This window comes from Lagenorhynchus albirostris, chromosome 20 (genome assembly GCF_949774975.1).
Source record: "Lagenorhynchus albirostris chromosome 20, mLagAlb1.1, whole genome shotgun sequence".
NCBI classification, from domain to species: domain Eukaryota; kingdom Metazoa; phylum Chordata; class Mammalia; order Artiodactyla; family Delphinidae; genus Lagenorhynchus; species Lagenorhynchus albirostris.
In genome coordinates, this window is record NC_083114.1 from 1,687,857 (window position 1) to 1,710,831 (window position 22,975).

Genomic DNA, 22,975 nt, shown 5'->3' on the forward strand with positions numbered 1-22,975 from the left:
CACTGTTTTTATTTTGAGTTCACGGGCCCAGGTCGTGAGCAGCGAATCTGCCAGAGCTCAGGGCTCCAGGGTCTCGGGCCAGCGCTGGGCAGAGGGAGCCCCTCTCCCCCCATCCCTTGGCTCCGGCCCCATCCCACCTGCTGCCCTCTCCCTGCTCACCACCCCTCCACCACCGGCCTGGCATTCAGAGCCCCTTCCGAGCCCCCTCGGTCTGCCTGCGCCCCGAGGGCCCCAGGCTCCCCTGCTTGGGACCGCGCTGATGGCCCCTTCCCCATGGACACCCTGCCCTTCCTCAAGCCGGGGCTCCACCGAGGCTGCCCGCCCCGTTCTGGGTGCCGCTGGCCCTCAGAGCCCAGCTCTGGCCACAACTCCCCACCTGGGCTGTAGTCTCCCACGCTTCCCGAGGCCCTGGTCTGGGTAGAACCTGGGCCTGCACAAGTAAGAGCAGGTGCAGCTATGTCTCCCAGGTGGCCACGTCCAGGGCTGGCCCCTCAGAGGTTGTCCGTCCCGCGGGGCCAGCGGAGGAGCAGCAGCCTCCGTTTCTTTCACCCTTGCCCACCCTCCCTCAGGGCCTCCAGCCTCCCCCGAAGTGTCTGTGGTGGGCAGGGGCGTTGGATCCCAGGTGGAGCCCAAAGTTTCCGAGTCTGTCCAGCAAGTCCAGGCACAGGTGTGCGGGACCCTGGCCGCCTCCCCAGTAGCCAGCCTGTGGGGCTTTTGGATGGAGGGGATGGCAGGCCCAGCGGGTGCTCAACCACCCAGCCCGTGGTTCCTTGGCTTGAGCCCCCAGCGGGTGGAACCCAGGAGTCCTCAGCCCTCCCTGGGGGTGGTGCCATTGGTGTTTGGAGTGGGCGGGCCCTGCCGGCCACCCTGTGACATCACACAGCTGATGGCCAATGGGAAGAGGCCGGCGGAGGTCCCGGAGCTCCCCTAGCCCAGGGGCCCTGAATGAGGCGGTCTTTCCGGGGCACTGGGCCCGTCCCAGTTGACGTGAAGCACAGGAGGCCGGCCGGACTGTCAGGAGGCCTATGCTGCAGTCCAAGGCCCTGGGCTGGGGGTGGCCGTGTCCTCTCTCTGGGCCTCAGTGCCCGGTGGATGGCCGGTCCCCTGGCTCTGCCCCTGGGCCCACTTGGGTCACAGGTGCACCGGCTGGACGTAGCTCCGCGGGAAGAAGCCGATGCGCCCGCAGAGACGGCCTCGCCACCAGCAGGGGTCAAGGCGCTCCAGGACCTCAATGATGTCACCGCGGCGGAAGCTGAGCTGGGAGGGGTCCTGGGCTGAGAAGTCAAACTGGGCCTGGGCAAAGCAGGCCCGGGGCGGCTGCGAGGAGAGGAAGCCGTCAGTGGGGCCCCTCAGGAGCCCCCGCTGGGCTGTCCCCACGGAGGCCCCAAGATAAGCGATTTCCCACAGGTGGAGAGGGGTCTTTCGGGCAGAACTGGGGTCGAACTCAGCTCTGTATCCAGGTCCAGACGACGGCCACCCCGCCCGTGGGCCTCCCGCTGCCCACCCCCTGCATGTCTGCGGCACAGACCCTGTGTCTACGCAGGGCACAGCCAGTGTCCTGGCGGCCCAGTAGGGACCACAGGGCCAGTGGTCAAAGGACCTGAGTCCTGGGCCTCAGCGTGGGACTTTGGTTAGGACCCTGCCCGTCTCGGGGTCTCTCTCCACACTCTGCAGCAGCCGTGATAACTTTGACCCCAGGCCCTAGAACCACAGGAACAGGCCTTATAAACTGTAAAGTGCTGTGTAGCTGCGAGCAGTTCACTGCTGTTGCCCGTGGCCAGGCTTCGAGGGCAAGGATGTCACTTTACACTGCTTTCCTCTCTCAGGCCTGGTTCCAGTCCCATCTATGCCCCAAGGTGACGTTGGGTGAGTCCCTGCCCTCTGGGGGCCTTGGTTCCCTGCCCCCCCTTCAGATGGCAGCTAGACGAGGGCCCCCTGCTGGCATCCCATGAGGATCACAGCCAGTGCCCCGGCCCGGCCTGCCCACCAGGCTCTCTGCCCCAAGCCTGCGGAATCTTATCCGGCACAGGCCATAGCATCATGGACAGGCTAATTAGTGGTTCTCTGCCCAGGAAGGAAGAGGGGGCGTGGGTCCCAGGGCACTGAGCCAGCTCTGGAGTCGCCCTGCAGGGCCGGTGACCCCAGGGCCAGGCCAGAGCAAGGTGGTGGGTGTTGGGGAGCCCTCTGGCGGCCCCCAGCTCCATCCTGTCCCCCTCACACTTGCCAAGGGCAGAGCTGGCCCGGGCAGCGACGGGAGGGGATGGAGGTCTGAGAGGCAGGCCCAGCGGGGACTGGAGCGAAGAGTCCCTGAGACTGAGCTTAGAGCTGGCCCGGCCCCCAGGGGCAGGCCGGGCAGAGCAGGCTGAGTGCGCTGATGGGACGGAGGGTGAGTGGCAGGGGCAGGGGTTCCTCCTGAGACACTGTTTACTCCCCGACATATCAGATCCCAGGGTTCACCCTACCGGACCGAGAGGAAACTAAGGCCCAGGTGAGGGATGAACTGGCCCTAAGGTCACACGTGGCGAGGTGGTGGAGTCTAGGAACAGGCAGGACCGGAGCCGCGACCCGGCAGCCCCTCCTCCCCAGGCCTTGGCCACGGCCGTGCCCACCGTCCTCCGCAGAGTTCGAGTTCACTGGGCTGTCCAGGGTCCCGACCTCCAGCCCCAGGCCTTGCCGACACCCCCTCCCAAGTAAAAGTGCACGTCGGGGCTAATAAGCCCACTGGCTGGTGTCGTCACCCTAATGAGCGTGAGAGCTGGTCCCTGGGGCCCCTGGACGAAAGCGCTGGCTGGCAAATGGCTGTTATTATGAGGACCGGGGCGGCCGGACGCTGCTCCACCCGGCCAGGACCTTGCCCACGAGCGCTCACACCGCCCCGCGCCCTACGGAGCAGAAGCCAGCAGGACCCCACCCGGCAGGTGGCCTTGGGTAGCCACATCACTCCCTGAACCTCAGTGTCCTACCTGTAGGTGGGGCCAGGAGGCTCCCAGGAGGCTCAGCCGGTGTCAGTACCTTCACTCAGTCAACAGACAACCACTGAGCACCGACTGGGCGCCACGCACCGCTCCTGGCTGAGAGCCAGCAGGCTCAGTTTACCCGGGGAGTTTCCACCTGCCCCTTCCCTGCCTTCCCCGCCTCCCCTTTCCCAGCCCTGCTTGTCTCCCTGCAGTGCCAGGGCGGAATTTTAGAAGCAGGGCTGGACCCACCTCCTGCCACGTGGGAAGGGGGGTCGGGGCCCTGCGGAGAGGCCCCCTTGCCCGCCCGCCGCACTCGCCCACCTTGGCCAGGGGCTCCTCATCCCGCAGGAAGACCTGCCGCTTCTTGGCGATGGTTCTGGTCCGGTAGAAGGCGACCAGCTCATTCAGAGAGTTGAACTTCTCCTCCCACAGGTAGTACTTCCCCGAGGCCTCACGCAGCACCTTGAAATGCTGCACCTGGTCCCCGTAGCTAGGGGAGAGGACACAGACCACCTCAGAGGGGCCCACGGCGGCTGGGGCCCTCCCCCCATCCCTGGCCCCCGCAACCAGGCCTTTTTCTCTCCAGGTGAGGCTTGGAGTCAGGAGGAGAGGAGCGGGGGGAGGGGGTCCCAGGCCCCATTGACCGGCTCCGTGAAAGACACGGTGAGTCCCCACCGGGGAGTGGAGTGTGGAGTAAAGGATGTGGGCCTTGGACCAGGCCACTTTCTTGCTATGTGACCTAAAGCAAATCACTTAACTTCTCTGAACCTCGGTTTCCTCATAATACCTTCCTTCTGGGGAAGTGTTCGTGTACTGGCAACATTAAATGGTTCTCTGAGAGAGGTGGTCAGCCAGCATCTCTTCTCTCCAACGTCCCCCAGCCTCAACACTCCTCTCCCTCCCCTACCTCGTCCCCTCACAGCCCTTACAGTCCCTTGAGGGGTGAGTCCTAAGACCATCCTGCCACCGGTGTGAGAGGAGCTCAGGCCTGTGGGATGCTTCCTGTCCTTCCCTGCCCCACATTCTCTCCCCACCTCAAGAACCTTCTGTGGCTCCCCATTGCCCTCAGGGCAAAATCTTAACACCTCAGTCTCAAGTTCTGGCTCTGATGACACGTCCAGCCTCGTTTCCTTCAAATACTCTCTGATGCCTCCTCTCCCAGCCTTTGCCCAGCCTTGCACCCCACCACCACCAAGTGCCTTCCAGCCCAACAGAGGGGATAGCCTGCGTCTCCCAGACTGGCCAGCAGGGCAGAGGGACCTGCCTGGAACACGCAGCACGTTCTAGGCCAGGACGGGCTGTGCAGGCTTGGGGCAGCCTGAGTTCTTGCAGGCCCACAGTCCAAGTGTTTCTAGGGCGTGGACAGGAGTATGGTGTCCATCCCCCCCAGTTGGCCATCCCTGCCTGTGGCTTACTCCCTCCACCTATCAGCCCTGGGGCTGGTGTGCTGCCTTGTTAAAGGTTAAGATGCAAGATTTAAGATAGAGATTTATTCCAGGTAAATACCTTCTGTTCTGTGTGTGTGTCTGGGGTGGGAGGAGGGGGGAATCCTCCCACCCTGCCCAAGTCAAGGATCCAAACCACACAGAACCTCTCTCTCCACTTTCAAGCATGCCTCCAGGCTTGAAAAATACACTATTTCTTCCAAACTTGAATCAAACTCCTACTCATGCTTCAAGGCCCGCATAAAATGGCCCAACCTCTGCAAGCTGCCTCAGGTGCCCTCAGTCAGAGTCCGGGGACTCCTTGGGTTCCTCGGCCCCTTGTACAGCCTGCCTGTAACCCGCTGCTCACAGACACCCAGAGGCAGGGAGGCGGGAGGCGGCCCAACTCTAGCCCAGTCTGGAGAGGCTGGGCTCAGGGGCGAAGCAGCATGGCCCGAGGGGTCAGTGCTCATGGGCTGCACTGTTCCTGGACCCTCCCCTCCCGACTCTGAGCTGCGGTCCCAGCCCCTCTAACACGTGTCCACTCTCAGGGCAGCAAGCTCTCTGCACAGAACTGAGGCCAGAGAAGGCCTGAGACTCTGTGACCAGACACAGCCATCACCCCCGGCCCGAGACAAAGCTGCTCGTGTGCCGTCAGCAAGCATTGTTCCCAGATGGCTAAGCCGCCACTGTGTCGGCTGTGGGATGCGCGTGTCCACGTCCCGGGATGGGAGGAGGATGGCCAGGCAGGCAGGTGCCTCCCGCCCCATCTGGCCTGCTGCAGCCTCGGCCCTGGGGGCCGCCCCCGAGCCTGGGACTCCCTAGTGCCCTGTTCCGGCGGGCTCAGGGTTCTTCCGGTCCCTGGACCGTATTCTGGGAGGCAGAAGGCCCTGACTCCGTGCCGGCCCCGAGAAGGAGCCCGGGGTGCGGGCGGCCCCCGTCCTCTGGGTAAGAGGCGGACGAGAGTGTGGGAGGTTTGAAAAGATCTCAGCCCCAAATGAGCACAACCCTGAATACTTTGGTGTTTGAAGTTTATCTTCAAAAGCTTATCTTACCCAGAAGGTCACCCAGAACGGAGCATTCCCTGATCACACCCAGGTCAGGGGGCGAGACCTGGGAAGGGGGCAAGGGACCCAGGAGTTCTAGAACCTTGCAACCTGACAATCGGCAGATTCTCAAACCCGGGATGCTCTTGTGGTCCAGCCCCCCAGCCTGTGCGTGGCTCGTGGTGGGAGAGCGGGGCCCAGCTGGGCTGCCGCATCTGTGAGCGGGTGTGGCCGTCCTGCTGCGCCAGCCCCTGGCCTGACCAGTGACCCGCCTCCATGTGACAGGCCCGAGGACCCAGCACTTGGGCAGTCTCTCCCTCTCCCAGCTAGCCTCTCTCCCGCCTCCCCAGGCCCGAGTCTGAGTCCAGATGGCCCCTGAGCAAGGAGGATGGCCCTGCGGCGTGAGCCCTCCTGAGCTGGAGGGAAGGGCAGACCCGGGTCACGGGGCGGTGGGCTGGCCCGGGCGCAGCCAGAAGAGGGGGCACCTGGAGCTGGTGCACCACAGTGGGCAGAGCCTGGGGTGTGTGCATGTGTCTCTCCCTGCTCTGTGGGAGGGACCGGACGTGTACATCCCTGTCTGAGCCGCCATGGGTGTGTTTGTCTCTATGTGTGACCCCCATGCCCACCTACCCAGGGGGCTGAGGGCTGGGCCTGGCCCCTGGGCTGTCGGAAGACCCCAAGGATGAACTCAGGCCTGATGCTAGCAGCCACCGGTCCTGCCCAGCAGGTTCTTCCGGCTTGGTGGCGGCAGCAGCAGAGGTGAGAGTGGCAGTGGCAGCCCAGGGAGGATAAACAAGGCTGGGGTAAGGTCAGGAGCCCCAGCGCCGCACCCCCACCCCCAATCAGGGCCTGTGGATCCCCGGGGTGGAGGCCAGGGTGCTAACTGCCCGCTAGGTGATCTCCGTTAGGCGTGGCCCTTCTCTAGACTCAGTTTTCCCGTCTGTGAAGAGGGAGGGGGTGGATTCCCTCTCCAGCAGCCAACGTGAGAGAATCAAACTGACCTTGGGACTGCGGGTGGAGACAAACTCCCCCTGGGTCTTTAGGCCTCAGGGAAGAAGAGTGGAATGGTAGACCTGGTCTTTCAGGTCACAGAGGGTCAGTGGGCTCTAGCTCCACTGTTTTCTGGCTGTGTGACCTTGGGCAAGTTACTGCACGTCTCTGAGCTTTTGTTTCCTTACCTGCACACTGGGCTTCCAGGGTCACTTCCTCCCTGTCTTTGAGGGCATAAAATTGTGCCCCCCCATTCTTTCCTGCTTCATTTTCCCAAGAGCCTTTATCATCTTCAAAGATTTTATATATTTTACTAATCATTTAGAAAATTATATATATGTACATATATGCATACATACATACATACATGTATAAAATCGTCAGTCACCCCAGTGGAACGTGAGCGCCTAAAGGACAGGGAGCTTCGTCCGATTTGCTGGTGGTTGAATCCCCAGCGCCAGGCACAGGGCCTGGCGCACAGTAGGGGCTCAGCGACCAGGGCAGCAGAGCAAACACATCATTGACTCCAGGGCACCCCTGGCCTGAAAAGAAGTAAAACATCTCACGTGGGAGCAAACCATCATTTCTGACACAGAAGCCCACGGCAGCCTGGATCAGAGTGTGGGGCAAACGTAACACAGCCCAGGCAGTGCGCCCCTGCCCCGGCCCACTGGCCACCAGCTCAGACGTGCTCCCAGAGGTGGAGGGGGCAGCCCCCTGGAAACTCGTAAACGGCAGCCAGCCGTGGCCACCATCACTCCGTGAGGCAGAACAAGGCCCGTGAACCCCACCTCCGACAGCTTTATGAGCGTGCAGGAGACGCCACGCCTACGCGGTCAGAGTCCCCAGGAGCGCAGCCAGCGAGGGCGGAAATGCTCTCACACGCGGATCTGCGTGACCGTCACCCAGAAGGGTGGCCATCGGGTCACTGTCTTCATGATGTCCAGGGCTACTATCTCCACGTTGCAGATGAGGACGTTACAGCTGACAGGGACGGGATCTGCTGAGGTTACGCAGCAGGTCCAGGGCAAGGCCAGGGCGAGAAACGGGCTCCCCGCCCCCATGTGGCCACTGGCCCTTTGCTAAGAGCCCGGGGCGCTGGGGCGTGGGCCAGGAGGTGCGGTGTGGCCCTGGGAGGGTCAACATGATGATGATTACAGAGCTGGCATTTGGGGAGGACTCACCGCGTGTCAGCGTCCCACTAAGCACCTTACATAGATGTTCATTCTACAGACGAGGAAACAGGCTGGGGTACCTTGCCCGGGGTTATACAGGAGAAGTACCAGAGCTGAGATTCTTGCTCAGAAGCCCCCCTCCTAGCTGCCCTGAGTCTGTTTCCTGCTCTGATCCCTTCCCAGTGGCCCTCCAAGGGCCCTGAAAGGCCCCCCGTAAGAGATGATGGACCAGAGTCGGGGCGGGACCCGGTCCTGGCCCGGGGGGACGAAACCGAGGCTGGAGGGCGCCACCTGGTGGTCCTGTGAGCACACCACAGCCCTGGGGCCCAAGGTTCCGGTTCTGAGCTGGGGGAGGGGCTTGGCCAGGATGCCTGGGGTGTGGCGGGGAGGAGGTATGTGCTGGGATTTCTCAGAGGGACACTCCCACACCCCTTCCCAAGGTAGCATGGGTGCTGGCCCCGCAGAACTGCCTGTCTCCCCTCCTGGTCAGACAAATGCCTTGCTGTCCAAGCCCACCTCTCTCTGCCCCACCTCTGGGTCTTTGCACATGCTGTTCCCTGGGCCTGGCATCCCCTCTCCCCTCTTTGTGCACCAAACTCCTACTCGTGCTTCGGGGCCCAGCTCAGATGTCACCTCCTCCACCCTGTGGAGTGTCTGCTGCCACTGAACTTCCCTCAGTCGGGCGTCATGGAGACCCCGGGCCCCCGCTCCCTCGGGGACTCCTCCCCTGTCCTGCACACACACACCCCCAAAGTTTGAGCCATCTGGGCTGACCCTTTGCAGGGCCCTGTTGCCCTGGGGTTTCCCATCGGGACCTGTCAGGCCCATCTCTCTGGCTGTGACCCCCCGTTGCTGGCTCTGCCCCACTCACCCCAGGCGCATTCCCACCCCAGGGTCTTTGCAATTTCTGTTCCCTCTGCCTGGAAGCCTCTCCTTCCGGATCCTCACTCCTGGGCCCCAGGCGGCCTCCACCGCCAGGTTCAGATCCCTGCCCACTGGCTCCTGCTATATTCATTTGTCTCCTTTTTTCATGTGTTCAGTCTGCCTCCCCCACTAAGACATAAACCCCAAAGGGCAGCACCTTTGTTTTTTTTCACTGTCATTTCCCAAGTCCCTAGAACAGCCTGGCACGTGGCATGTAGCTCAGTGACAATTCCTTGAATTGCTGCACCTAGATCCTACTGTTCCAGGCGCTGGGAGTAGGAAGGACAGAGACCAGCTGGGGCCCTGACCCCTTTACCCCCGACCCTGGTTCCTGCCCCTTCCTTCCAGCCTGGATTCCTCCACTGCCCGATTGTGACCTTTGGGATTGGGTCCTGAGCTGCCCAGAGGCTGCCACCCTGCTTCCGTGCCAGCCACTACTCTAATGGCTCTAAATGACTCATATATTCTTTGCAATAACCCATTTTACATGTGAGGAAACAGGCACAGAGAAGTTAAGGGACTTGCCCCAAGTCACACAGTCAGGAAATGGCAGAGCCAGAATCTGAACCCCAGCAGGCTGGCCCCAGGGTCCATCCTGTCCACTATGTAGCACACAGGGGAACCCTGTCTGGAGCACATCCTGGACACCTGCCCCGGGTGCCCTGCTGCTCTCCCACCCCCAGCCCCACCACATCAATCTCCCCTGGTGACTTGCTGCTGTAGAACAATGGCCGAGCCTTCAGCCCGGCGCTCGAGGCCTCACAGCCAGCCCAAGCCGCGTGGAGCCCTCCTGCTCCGGGCCACACCCTGGGGTCTGCATCATCCCCGACCCCCAGAGGGTCGCCTGCTTCCAGGCATTTGTCGTTCCCTCCACACCCCGCAGGCCTGTCCCTGGCCACCCTCCTCCACACACCCTGGGTCAGAACTCACTTCACAGAGACAGAGAACTCCCCTGGGGAGCTCTCACTCTCCCGGATCAGGAACGCTCCCGGGTGGTTCCGCTTCATCAGAATTTCTTCTGCCAGCTGCCGGGAAATCCTGCCCGAGTACCACCTGCAGAGAGGGGGTAGGTGAGGGGGGGGGAGGCCAGGTTACCCTGCCCCTATGCCAGCCACCCAACACTGCCAGGTCCTCACAGCAGTCCCGAGACACAGGAAATACAACGGCACCCACTTTACCCAGGGAGGCCAAGGTCATGCGCTGTGAAAGGCAGGAGCTGGGCCCAGTCCCAGCATTCTGGCTCCTGAGCCCAAGCATTTCCCACCACACCAGGCAAACACACACCTCGGTGAACCCCAACCCAGCCAACCCCAGCTGGGCTTTTCCATTTCAGATTCTTAAAAGTAAAAAAATATTTTAAAAGATGACACCCCCCCCAAAATAAAACATAGCTTTGATCTGGTGAGGAAGGGTCTCTCCCTGTACCCGTTTCACAGATGCACAGCCTGAGGCCACCTGGACTTTTTCTCACAGGTTCAAGTCCCTTTACTTTCTGACCAAACAGAACTGGGTATACAGAAGGTGCCTTGTAAATGCCGAGGGTCTGGCAGGGCCTGGGGGTGAGAGGCCGGGATCCAGCTTCTCTTCCAGCCCTGCCCACTGTGCTCTTTGGGGCTCGCCCAGCCTCGGAGGGTCCAGGTGGTCTCTGGCTGGCTTCTTGGCCCCCGGATTAGAGCCCAGTCCCTTAGTGGGGGAACCGAGGCCCAGAGCAGGTGGAGTCTCCCGGTGGGACCTTGGTGCCCTGAGGGCCACCGGAGCCTCCCTTCCCTGTACAATTTCCCTTCCCACCTTCAACCGAGCTTCCTGAGTCTGAGCGTGGCCCTGGGCGGATGTGAGGCAGAACTTTTCCTGTTGTATCAGGATGTTGACAGCGAGCCCTCCAGGCCCAGCACAGAGGTTCAGGTGCACACAGACCGGGTCCTGCCGGGAACCCCACCCGCCAGCCACGTGTGAGCCCTTGCAGTTCCTCTGAGGGATTTTTACTAACGTGATTGGCCTGTGTGCGGGGCAGGTTGGGCCCCCGGATGTTCTCAGGTGATGACAGGGGGGCAGGAGGACAAACACGCAGCTCGGGTGCCGGCTCCCTGGTTCTGGCCACAGGGAGAGCCCGTTGCCCGGGGCCGCCGGTAGTGGCAGTGCCACCGGCTCCCTCTCTGCCCGCTTTCCAGTCCGAAATAAAGTCCTGGTCCTTACATGGTGTCTCAGAGCCCCCCACCCAGAAGTGAGGTTCTAGCCCATCGCTGGCCCCCAAAATGGGGGGGACCCTGGGCCCATCTCTGGGCGGGTGGAGGGGAGGCAGTGGAGGTGGGGGCCGAAGGCGGGGCTCCAGGGAACCTACAAGAGCTCGGCCTGGGTCTCTGGAGTCTGGGAGTCCCGGATGAGGCCTCCAAGCCGGAGGCTGAGCTCAGGGGGCCCCGGAAGGGCGTTCCTCCGGGGAGCCCCCAGCAGGCCCCAGGTGCAGGGCTGCCACAGGAGCAGGGGTCCAACAGGGCCCTGTGTGGGAGTTTCCAAAGAACCCACAGAACTCCACAGGAGGCATCAGCGTGTGGGCGGCTGTCACCCTCAAAGGATTTTGCAACCGCAGCCTCGAGGAGGCCCGCCCTGCCCCGACCAGGTCCTCGGTGGCCCGGGGACAGGGTGCCGGAAAAGCAGCACTCCCGACGCCCCAGAGCACAGCTGGCTCCGCGCGTGGACGCCTCGCTTGGTCCCCACTTTAACGATGTGGAAATTGAGGCCCAGGGAAGGGCAGGGATCCCCAAAAGTTGCTCCGCAATTCTCAGGCCTCCGACTCTCCCCCAGCCCACCCGCTCCCCCAGCTGCTCTTACAGTTCCCCCATCCCCTCCCAGTGAGCACAGCCAGGGCCCACAGCACTGGCGGCAGATCTCACTCTGCCTCTTGCCAGCTGTGTGACCCCGGACAAGCCACTCAACCTCTCTGTGCCGCCACCTCCTTGCCCACTAGACCTTGACGAGAGCACCCAGCTCGCAGGGCCCTTGGGAGGAGGAGGGCGCTGCCGCCTGCAGGTGTTCACCGCTGCTGCTGTGAACTCCGCCCACGTGTCACCCATTAGCCTGTCTGCGGCCCTCCCAGCAAACTTCTACTCTACTTTCCAGGCCCAGCAGACCACGCCCTCCTCCAGGAAGCCGTCCTCCAGGAAGCCGTCCTCCAGGAAGCCGTCCTCCAGGAAGCCCTCCTCAACGCCCACCGGCCACGCGGCTGCGTCAGGTGCCTCGGTGACCCCTGCCTGTGAGGCTCACGGCCCCCCTCCGTGGGCTCCCTGGGCAGGCGGAGGTGATGGTGGAGCTCAGGGAAGGAGAGGCCTGGTGTAGACACGAGGCCCCCTGGGACCCCTGCCCTGCCCCCGCCCCACACCCTGGAGCCCAACGGGCTGAGTCAGGCACAGAGCTGGACTTTCCCCACTGCTATTTCGGGGCCAGGGCAGGGGCTGTTAGCCAAGGGTGCATCTGGGCACGGCCTCAGGCAGGTGAGCATGCGGCCTGACCCCCATCCCCACTCTGTCCCAGACTCACGTGGCCAGAGCCAGCCCCAGGGAGCCCAGGGCCATCGGACACTGGAACCCTCCATGGCTCCCAGCTGCCCTGGTGGAGGCTTGCCTGAACCACCAGCGTTGCCCCGACAGGCGTGGCCCCAAAATCTATCAGCTCTTCTTTCCTCCTGAGCAAACAGAAGCCTCTGCTTAGGCTTCTCAGCGGCCTCCTACCTCCCAACCTCCTGGCCATCACCGGGTCACAGCCTCCACCTGGAGGCTCCCGCTCCCCCCGTGTCCTCCGCTGGCCTGGCCCTGGCCGGGTTCTCGCTGTCTCTCTCCCTTTATGACAGAAAGTCTTTAAGGCTGGAGGACAGGCCCCTGCCCAAGGTCACACAGCCCAGAGGGACCCTGCGGGCCTGGAGCCCAGGCAGGGGGCCTGGGTGGGTCGGGCCCTTGCCCAACACAGGAAGTCCGAGGTGGTGGCAGCTTTGGAAATAACTCGAAGACAGGTAAAGAGGAAATGACCTCCAGGCCCCATCCTGGCCCTGCACCTCCCTCCCCTCCACCCCACAGCCACACACGGGCCCTGACCTGCCTTCACCTCTGCAGGAGTTCTACTCCCCACCTGGCTCAAATGCCTCCATGGCTCCCACCACCCTCCGCTGGGCGTTTGAGGCCCTCCTGCTGTTCCCACTGCCAGGGGTTCTCGTTGTTCCCGCTCCCAGGAATGCCCTTCTCTTTTTCTCATTAGCTAACTCCTACACACATGCTTCGAAACCTCACTTGTTGCCACCTCTTCTGAGAAGCCCTCCCTGGTTAATTATCTCGATGCTGACCGCCTTCCCTTGTCATAGTTTCTTTATGTGCCGTCTCTCCCACAGGACGCAACTGCTCTGACCCCAGCATCTCATCGCGTGTCCCCAGCGTCGCCCAGGTGAGTCCCCTCGGGCAGTGGCCGGTGTTGGGCGAATGACCGAGCGAGCGACTGTGACTTGGGGCTACTGCAGCCACCCCTCTGTGAATATCCATTTGGTTTCTCCCAGATTCTTGGCCACTTAGGCCTGTTCTGGGGCTGAGAACAGGGCTTTCAGCACTGGAAGCCTGACGGGGGCTTCCCTGGGACAGCTGGTCCCCAGCCCGGGGATACCTGGGCTCCTCGTGACTCCCTCTCTGCCGTGTCCCAGACTCTGCTCAGCCATGTCAGCCCCCCTGCCCACAGGTCTGCCTCCTTCCTGCCCCTCCACGGCCCCTCACTCCCCACCCCGGCACAGGGCTGAGTCGGCCTCTTAGAGGAGCCTTGGCCCTCCTTGTGTTGCAGGTAGGGAAACTGAGGAACAGAGAGAGCAGGGGTCTGCCTGAGGCCACACAGCAGCCAGGGGCCCCGCTGGCTGAGCGCCCAGGGCCCTGTCCTATCCAGGGCCCCTACCGGGATGCGCTCCGGCATCCCAGGTCCTAGTGTCGTGGCCTGGGCTGGCCCCGACTGCCACCACTTGGGACAAGTCCTAACATCTCTGTCCTCCACCTCTGCTTGGGGAAGAGACGGGGGTCCCCAGACAGATGGCGGGAGGCCAGGCTGCAGACTTGCAGGCAGCTCAGCTCAGCCTGGGCCAGGCTGGGTGTGGACGTTTGGCTTCAGGGCCGGGGGTGAGGGGGTCCCTGCGGACATACGGGGGTGGGGCCTGCCACTCACGGGTGGGGCTTGACGTGGATGTAGTTCTTGGGGACGAACCCCTCTGCACCCCGGAGCTCGGCCTTGTACCAGTTCTGGTCGTCTTCCATGTTCAAAATCTGCGGGCGGGAGAGACACGGTCACCTGGTCACCTAGGAGGGACAGCTGTCCCCTGCTGAAGGCCCACACCAGCCCTGGGGCCCACCTCCCGGAGGAGAGCGAGGTCGCAGGGTGACTCCACGGTCCGGGGGTCACAGAGGAGAATTTGGTTGGTGGCTTGAGCTTACGGGGGGAGCTGGAGCGTGACTCTCAGGTCGTGCCACCCAGACCCCCGGGTGCTGGGGGACAGATCCGGGGCCCCTCAGTCCCTGAGCTGTGGCCCTGAGCATGGGGGGCCCACAGCAGTTGATACAAGGCACAGAGCCGGGGGTCGGGGGTAGGTCTGCGGAGGCCCCGCCGAGCGGTGGTCACGGGGGTCACTTGCATCTACAAGCTTCACGTCTGAGCTCAGGGCTGATGGTCAGACGGGGACTTCAGACACCGGGGAGCGAACGAGAGGCCTCTGCGCTGCGGCGGGGCCGAGGCCTGGCTGCTCGGGTCGCAGACACCCCCTCGCCTCGCAGGTGGGCCGAGGGGAACCGAAACCTGAGCGGGGTGGGGGGGCCGCTACGGGCGGGCGAGTGGGACGCTTGGGCTCCCTCCCCACTCCCTGGGCAGGCTCGCCATGTGTCACCCCTTCTCACACCAGCCCCCGAGGCCGCCTACTTCACAGAGGAGGACACAGGCCCAGACGGGAGGGGAGCAGGGCCACACGGCAGGGGTCTTAGGACCGGGCCCCCCCCCGCCCCGGTCTTTACCCTGTGCCTCCTCCCACATTGTCTCTGGACCCCAACCCGGGGGTCATCTCTCCCCTAAGTCCCAGAACAGGTCCCCACGTCAGGTCAACCCCAGTGGGGATATTGGTTGAGACAAAAAGTCAGACGCAGATCCGCAGCCCAAGCAGGGAGCACCGTGGGAGCAAAGGCTGGGACAGCAACTCAGGTGGTTTGGTTTTACCCAGAGGAGCTGAGATTTGCCCCCTGGGCCCAGGCCTGGCCCCTCCCTTGTCTGTCTGCCAGGTCCCTTGAGCCCCTCCTTCCTGCCCCCCCCCCCCCCCCCCCCCGCAGTCTGGGCCAGACCCGCGTCCCCAGGGAAAGCCGGAAGCAGGTGGCTGACTCAGGATAACTTTTGCTGAAAACTAAACAAAACAAAAAACTCCCCCAACTTAATGAGAAAATTAGGGCCTGCGGGTCACAGACTCAGTGAAGATTCTTGGGGGCCTCGGGCTCTAGACCACTCTGCTTGCCGCTGACTCTCTCCACAGCCCTGGCATCAGTTTCCACATCTGTAAAATGGGCACATCTACGGCCTACATGGCACATGGCAGTGTTTTGTGACCTGCAAAATCCTGTGTGGACATGTGGATGTGACGTATCTAATCTATCCCAGTTTTGTTTTGGTTTTGTGTTCCTGTCACCTCCACTCCAGGGAAAGACCCAGAAATGTTCTGATTGGTTGTATTAGCTGAATTCTTGTTGTTGACATTGTTCAAAGCCCCCAGACCCTCTGAGACATGGGAATTCCCGACCTTCCCTAGTGAAGCTCACACCTCGGCCTGCCCCTGCTTTGCCCCTGCAGTGCCCTTCTCCAGGGTGCTGTCTTGTGCCACCGTCCCCTGGCCAGTGCGGCCACGGAGCACCTCCTGCGTGCCAGGCGCTGTGCCCAGCCCAGTGATACAGCAGGAAGCAGGAGGTCACATTTTAGTGGGCAGAGGCAGACAAGAAACAGGAAGGACACAAGTAAACAAGGTAATTTAATGTTCTGCTCTGTGGTCTGAAAATATACGTCAGGATGACATAGAAGGAAGATGCCTGGCTGGGGGCAGGGGGACTGTCAACAGGGGACAGGTGGGGGTGGGCAAGAAAGGCCTCTCTGAGGAGGTGGCACATGAGCTGAGGCCCAAATTACAGGAAGGAATGAGACATGAGAAGATGTGGGAAACCGTGTCCAAGGCAGGGGGAACAGCCGGTGCCGAGGCCCTAAGGTGGGAGCAAGCTCTGTCCTGGAACGGAAAGGAGGCCCGTGTCTGCGGGTGGGGGGGCAGTGCTGTGAGTTGAATGGGGAGGGTGAGAGCTTGAAGGTCTTGTGCTCCGGGACAGGGGGGGACAAGGGGTCTGTGAAGAGCAGGCCCAGGTGAGTGGTGAACGGGGCCTGGACTGGGGCTGCTGAGACGTGGTCAGATCCGGGGTAGGTTTTGGCAGAGTGGCTGACAGGCGAGATACACAAGACAGAGAGGAAGCAGCTGAGACAACCCCAGGCTCTGGGCCTGAGCGCGGGCAGGCGGTCGTGACCGTCAGCTGCTGTGCAACAGGTGCGAGAGGAGGTGGGGAAGCTCAGGGTGGCTGGGTCGGGCCTGAGGTGCACCGGCCGCCACCGGGGAAATGCCAAGAGGCCGTGGGCTCCCCGAGTCTGGGTCCTGGGGGCCAGGCTGTGCGTGAAGAGGTGGAGGTGAAGCCACCACCCACATCTCTCCTCCAGTGGGGAGCAGCGGGGTCCTGTGCACCCAGAAACGCCTGCCTGTCGGCGAGGGGGGCTTTGTTCCAGGGAAGTGACATTTGGGGCCCCTTGTCCAGAGTGGGTCCATGTGCCACCGGGCTTTCGTCTAAGAGCAGAGCTCAGACTGGAAGAGTAGCATCGTTGCCGGCTCCCAGAGGCTGGGATCTGCGTGTCCGCCGGTCACTGCTGGGCTGGGACAGGCCTGGCCCACAGCCAGCGCGCAGGAAACATACTCACGAAGGGACAGGTCGTGGAGCTCAGCCACCAGCCCCACCCGCTGTCCCCGGCCCGGGGGAGGGCGAGGGGACACAGGGTGACATCGCAGCCACGTTTTTATGGTTACAGAAATGAGACCCTGGACTAGCGTGGGATGGGTGAGGCACTTTGGGTACAAAGTTTAAGAGAGCTCCAAAAGAGTCAGGAATCAAGATAAAGAATATTTTAAAGGAATATGTTAAAAAATCAAAATTTCTGAATATGGTCGTTAGTTAATAATAATGTATCCATATTGCTCCATTAATGTAACAAATGTACCAGGTTAATAATATAAAATGTTACCAAGGGTGTGCGAGTGAGTGTGTGTGGGCGGTGGGAAGGGGCGGCAGGGTGTCAGATTGGAATTCCTCTGTACCATCTTCTCGATTTTTCTGTACATTTCAAACTGTTTTAAAAAGAGTCTATTTAGGGACTTCCCTGGTGGCACAGTGGTTAAGAATACGCCTACCAATGCAGGGGACACGGGTTTGAGCCCTGGTCCGGGAAGATTCCACATGCCATGGAACAACTAAGCCCATGCACCACAACTACTGAGCCTGCACTGTAGAGCCCGCGAGCCACAACTACTGAGCCCACGTGCCACAACTACTGAAGCCCGCGCATCTACAGCCCGTCCTCCGCAACAAGAGAAGCCACCGCAATGAGAAGCCCGCGCACTGCGATGAAGAGTAGCCCCCGCTCGCCGCAACTAGAGAAAGCCTGCGTGCAGCAACGACGACCCAACGGAACCAAAAATTAATTAATTAATTTTTAAAAATAGTCTATTTAAAATTTAGTGCAAAAAACTCCATGAAACTCTTAAATCAGGGACTTCCTGCGGGGTCCAGTGGTTAGGACTCCAAGCTTCCACTGCAGAGGGCATGGGTTCAATACCTGGCTGGGGAACTGAGATCCTGCATACCGTGCAGCATGGCCAAACATTTTTAATATTTTTCTAAATTAAAAGAAAAATCTTAAATCAAGAACACGCTTTGACCCGGCACCTGTACAGCTGTGAGGGGAAGGACCCTAACTCCACGTCTGGCCCTGGAAGGATCACTTGCTCATCTCTGTCCTGTGAGGAGAGGCAGACGTGTGAACAAGAAAGCGTGATCTGCTCACACATGCCTCCCAGGAGTGACCGCCAGCTCCTCAAGACATTCTTTCTGGTGTTTTTTTCTAGGCACAAAGCCAACGCGTGAATGTCAGTTTCCCATCCCTAAAACTAATATCTATCAATTGTTATTGATTATCTCTGTGCACGTTCCTTTGCATTCTGCTTTTTTGCCACTTAACGTTGCTTCACGAGCATTTTTACGTCGTTAAACGCCCCCCTCCCCAAAGAGCATTCTTAGAGGGTGTGTGATATTTTGTGCCACACCTGGGCAGGTAGCTAGGGTGAGTCCACACTGCAAACTCACCCACGCCCCACAGCCCCACCTGCTGCATTCTCTCCATCCACTCTCCTCCCCCAGCTCTTTGCATGGCTGGGTCCTGCTCATCCTTCAGCTCTCAGCTCAGGTGTCATCTCTTTGGAGAGACTGCCCTGACCACCACCCCCGCCCCCGCCATCTAAAGCTGTCCCTCTGCCCCTCCCTCCCACCCACCCTCTCCATTCCATCTCCCCAGGTGATTTCTTCCCCCCATTTGTCACCTCCTGACAGCACGCACCCTCTGGAAGGTCCGCTCCGGGAGGGCAGGGACTGGGCTTCGTCCACTGCTGTGTCCTCAGCACTTAGGACAATGCCTGATGCTGGGCAGGTGCTTGAGGGCTTGACAAGGGTTTGTTGAATGAAGGAAGGAAAAAGCAGCCCCTCTGGTGGCCTGTCATTCCTTGAAAGTCCCCTCCTGGGTCTCCACGGACACTAGGAGCAGATCCCATTGGGGTCTTAGCCAGGGTCTCGGCTAACATCTCCTTCCTTCCTTCCTTCATTCCTTCGACACCCCCGTGTCTTGCTGAGGGCCTGCCCTGTGCCAGGCACTGTTGTATGTCCCTGCCCTCAGGAGTCTCGGTTAGAAGCAAACACACCAGGAGTCAGCCAACGCTCTATCAAAGCTCAGTGGGAAACGTGGCCCATCTTGGGTGGGCAGGGGTGAGCACAGGCATCGAGGAGGGAACGGGGGTGTCACTGTCTTTACAACACTTGCCTTGGGGGACCCCACGGATCTACTCCCTCCACCCTGGCTCATCCCTCTGAACCTCAGGTAGAACCCACCGGTCATCCCATTCCAAGCTCCCCACTGTTCCACGGCCTCTCAAGCCCCGAAGTCTGGAACTAGAGACTCCAAGCTGCTGTCGGATCGGCAAACGAGGCCTCGGAAACAGACCTGGATCTCGAGTCTCGTGCCCTAGCCGGTGGTGCCGGTGTCAAGCCTGCCCCATCCCCAGCTGGCCACACGTCCACGGGTCCCCCCACCAGCCACTCAGGGGGGCCCAGGGCTGGCATCCCAGCACAGAGAAAGGGGGACACCCTCAAAAAGATGCGGTTCTTCTAGGAACCGCCCACCTCCTGACCTAGCCCAGCTGTTCAGCGTCACGGGGTTCCGAATGCAGGTTCCAGAGTCAAAGGACAGGGGTTCACCTCTGACCCCACACCAGGCAAGCTGTGGCGCCTGCCTGTGCCTCATTTAACCACCTGTGAAATGGGGCCTCAGCAGCTTAGATGCGCACCGCTGAGCTCGGCCCCGGGGCTCTGTCCCTTCCTGGGCCCCGGCTCAGACTGGAAGCCTCACGCCCACCGTGCTGGTGCAGAGGCCGAGGCCCAGGGCGGGGCAGGGGCTTCCTGAGCGTGACTCGGTGGCAGCTCCAGTGCCTGACCTGTGGCACGGCCCCTCCCAAATCAGGGCCCTGAGCTCTGCTTCCAGATGCAGCCTTGAAAGCAGGGACATTTCCTGAGAGACAGAGCCCGGGAGCCCATCTGCCTGGGTCGCCCTGGAAGGCGTGTGTTCCTCCAGAGGCCACACAAGGGACCTGAGCCGTGTTGAGGCTTATCTTCCCCTTTCTCCCCTGCAGGGAAGCTCGTCTGGACCCCTAATCATAGTTGTTTTAGCCCCGATAGGTTAGTGTGTGTACTTCATAACCAAGACCCTCTCTCTGTCCCTCTGCATCCGTCTCTGCCTCTTCCTCTCTCTCTCTGTCCCCAGCTGTCTTTTCAAATTCTTTCCTGGGAAACGGTGTTGACTCAACCCCTGCCAGGCTTTAGGCTGATGTCTCCTTGAACCCTCGCAACGGCCCCCAAAGGAGGGATCACTAACTATCTCCCCGTTTCTCAGATGGGGAAACTGAGGCTCAGAGGGTGGAGGTGGGTTGTCCGGAGTCACAGACTTGATAACTGGAGAAGCCGGGCCCGTCTTCCTCCAGAGACTGGACTCTGTTTGGGGGGCTGTCCGGGCCCTGGTTTTAAGCACCCCCCCATCCCATGCGAGGCCAGCTGAGCCGGCTCTGGCCACCCTACCTTGAGTGTGTCCCCCTTGTTGAAGGCCAGCTCATCGCTCTCTGTGGCCTGGAAGCTGTACAGAGCCACGGACTCCATGCCGCCGTCCCCGAGCCCCGGCAGCCGGGCTCTGAGCAGGGCCAGTAGCTTCCTGCTTCCTCTGCAGTCGAGGACCGTCTTCCTTTGTTTTGAGAGCGTGTTTGTGCTTTTGAAGCTGAGACCAAGACTTCCCCTGACAGGAGAAACAGGAAGCAGAGATGTCCCGGAACAGGGCGTGTGAGCCACAGGCCCACCTCAGACCCCAGGGAGTCCCCGGGCAGCCCTGGGAGTGGGTCCTCCTCCTGCACCCACATTACAGATGATAAAAACTGAGGACCCAGAGCAGAAACGCTGCAAAGCCATCCCCAGCTCAGACACTGTGTCTTGCGGTCCCAGCCACGCCCTCTCATTTGCCGATGTCCCCTCCACAGTTTCTAAGCTCCGATGCCTCCTGTGACTTCCCACTGCCTGCTGCATCGACCCCACACTCCTTGCCTGACAACCAGGGCCCTTCCAAGCCGCTACCCCCACCCCCAGTTCTCCAGACTCATCCTTTGTTACTCCCCTACTGTCTGAACAAACACGGGCTCCAGCCACGGCCGAGGGACACCCCACATGTCCATTTCGTCCTCCAGCCTTTCCACATGCGAGGCCCTCTGCCTGGTGCTCTCTTCCCCTTTCACTTCCCAGGAGACTCCTATTCATCCATCAAAGCCCAGTTCAGAAGATGCCTCTTCTGATTTAAACACCGGGCACCTTCAGCGGGATGGCAATCCTAAGGTCAACAAGGACTGAAAATAATCTTGACCTTTGCTAAGGTTTGCTATGGGCAGTGGAATCAGTGTGGCAATTCTGGGACAGGTGTGTGAGTATCGTGGGAAACATCATAAACGACTAAATACAGCAAAGCTGTTTGGAACCAGGGTTCTCTCCAGGGAAGGAGGGAGACCTAGACCTGGAAGAGGAAGGCAAGGAAGAGCCCTGTGTTGTTGGACGGGAATTGGATGAATCAGCGTGAAGTCAGATTGGTTTTTTTCTGTAAAAAAAAAAAGAGTTTTTCTTCTTCATTTATATCAATAGGGTTACATCATGCTTTCAGATTTTAGTCAATGGATTATGCTCTATTACTATTATTATTTAATCTTGATGCTTACATTGTCCCAGATTTGGCCAGTAGGACCCCCCCTTCGAGATGTCCCCTTGTCCTTTTGACACATCCCCACCATTCTCTGAGCTCTTCCCATCTCTCTGACGGTAGGTTCATGCTCTTCCAGGGCTTCTGCCCCAGCCCTGGAACCAGGCATCTCTGAGGGGTGGAAGATGGTATTTTTAGTGGAGGACGGTGTTTAGAACCCAGGATTCAGCTGGTGTTGGGCGTGCTCAACAGTACGGAGGTGTCATTGCTTCCAGGCCCTCTCCGCAGACAGAGGCAGGAAAAAAAAATAAAATAAAATTATATATATATATATATATATATACACATATTCATTATATATATATACACAAATTCATTTTATATATATATCACAAATTCATTATATATATGTATATACACCCAAATTTATTATATATATACACACAAGTTCATTATATATGTATAAATTCGTTATATATATATGTATTTGTATTTTTAGAAATATATTTCCTGTATACTTGGCCATAAACAGGGACGAAATTGGGTCATTTGTAGAGACATGGATGGACCTAGAGACTGTCATACAGAGTGAAGTCAGTCAGAAAGAGGAAAACAAATATCATATATTAACGCATATATGTGGAATCTGAAAAAGTTGGTACAGATGATCTTATCTACAGAGCAGAAATAGAGACACAGACGTAGAGAACAAACGTATGGATACCAAGGGGGAAAGGGATGGGTGTGATGAACTGGGAGTTGGGATGGGATGGATGTATATATACTATTGATGTTATGTATAAAATAGATAACTAATGAGAACCTACTGTATAGCACAGGAAACTCTACTCAATGCTCTAAATGAGAAGGAAATCCAAAAAAGAGGGGCTATATGTATACGTGTAGCTGACTCACTTTGCTGTACAGTAGAAAGTAACACAATATTGTAAAGCAACTATACTCCAATTAAAAAATAATACTAATAAATATATCTCCTAGCGGACAGAGTGAGTCCATATTTCTGTCTATCTCTATGTGTATCTATATAGCTATGGATAATAGTAGATTAGATCAGTAGATTAAAAACCATGAACTCCATCAGATAGGAATCGGTGAGTGCAGGTGAGGGGTATGTGTATGTCATGCCGTTCTCACAGCTTTTCTTAGGGTTTGAAAGTTTTCCATGTACAAATTTGGTAAGATAGATGTGACCCTACAGAGATCTCAAAATTAAAGGTTTAGTTAAAACAAACAAAAAGAAAGTTGAGGGAAAATAAGAGGAAGACTGCAGAAGCCGTCACCTTCCTGGAGCCCCCCGAAAGGCCGGGGGCGGGGGCGGCAGCAACCCAGGCTCAGCCCAGGGCCCGTCCTCGCCTCTCCCCCAGCAGCCCCTGCTCCGTCAGCCCAGACCCCAGGACGACAGGATGTTAGCAGGTGCTTCTTTCCGGCTCCGTTTCAGCTGAGGTTTCAAAGCCTCAGAACGGTGCAGTGAGAGTGGGGGGGGGGATCCACCCCGCCCCAAATCTGAGGTGCCTGGAGGCAAGAGTGGGGAGGGCTCCCCTTCTGAAGCTGAGTGTGTGTCCTCTGGGGCCTGAGGGCCTGGGGACTGGCTTATTTTCTGTTTTCCAAAGTACTTATTCTGTGCCGAGTCAGGTACAAGAAGGTGAGTAGGTCTCCCTAGGTCTCCGGCTAGTAGGCGGCAGCGCCGGAAGCCCCGTGCAACGTGGCCCAGAGCCGCTGCAGGGCGTCAGGAGAGCCGCGGGGCCAGGGTGGGCGGGAAGCAGCACATCTTGCTAGGAGGGCACATGCGCCCAACCCCCAACACCACCCAGGACCCCGCA

The 22,975-nt window shown here is 59.6% G+C and overlaps 1 protein-coding gene and 1 long non-coding RNA gene across 5 annotated transcripts in view; one reads left to right on the forward strand and one right to left on the reverse strand.

The window, feature by feature from the left end:
* GRAP (GRB2 related adaptor protein) lies at nucleotides 1-20,152 on the reverse strand. 2 transcript variants are annotated; one of them, XM_060132907.1, is made up of 5 exons: nucleotides 19,982-20,152; nucleotides 13,698-13,795; nucleotides 9,447-9,569; nucleotides 3,279-3,447; nucleotides 1-1,317 (listed from the first exon to the last, which is right to left on the reverse strand). In XM_060132907.1, exons 1-5 carry the CDS (start codon nucleotides 20,057-20,059, stop codon nucleotides 1,132-1,134), a joined length of 654 nt encoding a protein of 217 aa, XP_059988890.1. In that variant the 5' UTR covers nucleotides 20,060-20,152; the 3' UTR covers nucleotides 1-1,131. The 2 variants fall into 2 exon arrangements, with proteins under 2 accessions (XP_059988890.1, XP_059988891.1); XM_060132908.1 differs by having other exon boundaries at nucleotides 13,698-13,828; nucleotides 19,982-20,062.
* Nucleotides 11,642-22,975, forward strand: part of LOC132510698 (uncharacterized) — a 19,756-nt gene continuing 8,422 nt past the window's right edge. For 2 of the 3 annotated variants that reach the window (XR_009537396.1, XR_009537395.1), the window contains exons 1-3: nucleotides 11,642-11,742; nucleotides 12,889-12,941; nucleotides 15,354-15,523. This is a non-coding gene — a long non-coding RNA (uncharacterized LOC132510698). The remainder of the gene's footprint in view (nucleotides 11,743-12,888; nucleotides 12,942-15,353; nucleotides 15,524-22,975) is intronic. The other variant, XR_009537397.1, reaches the window with a different exon arrangement.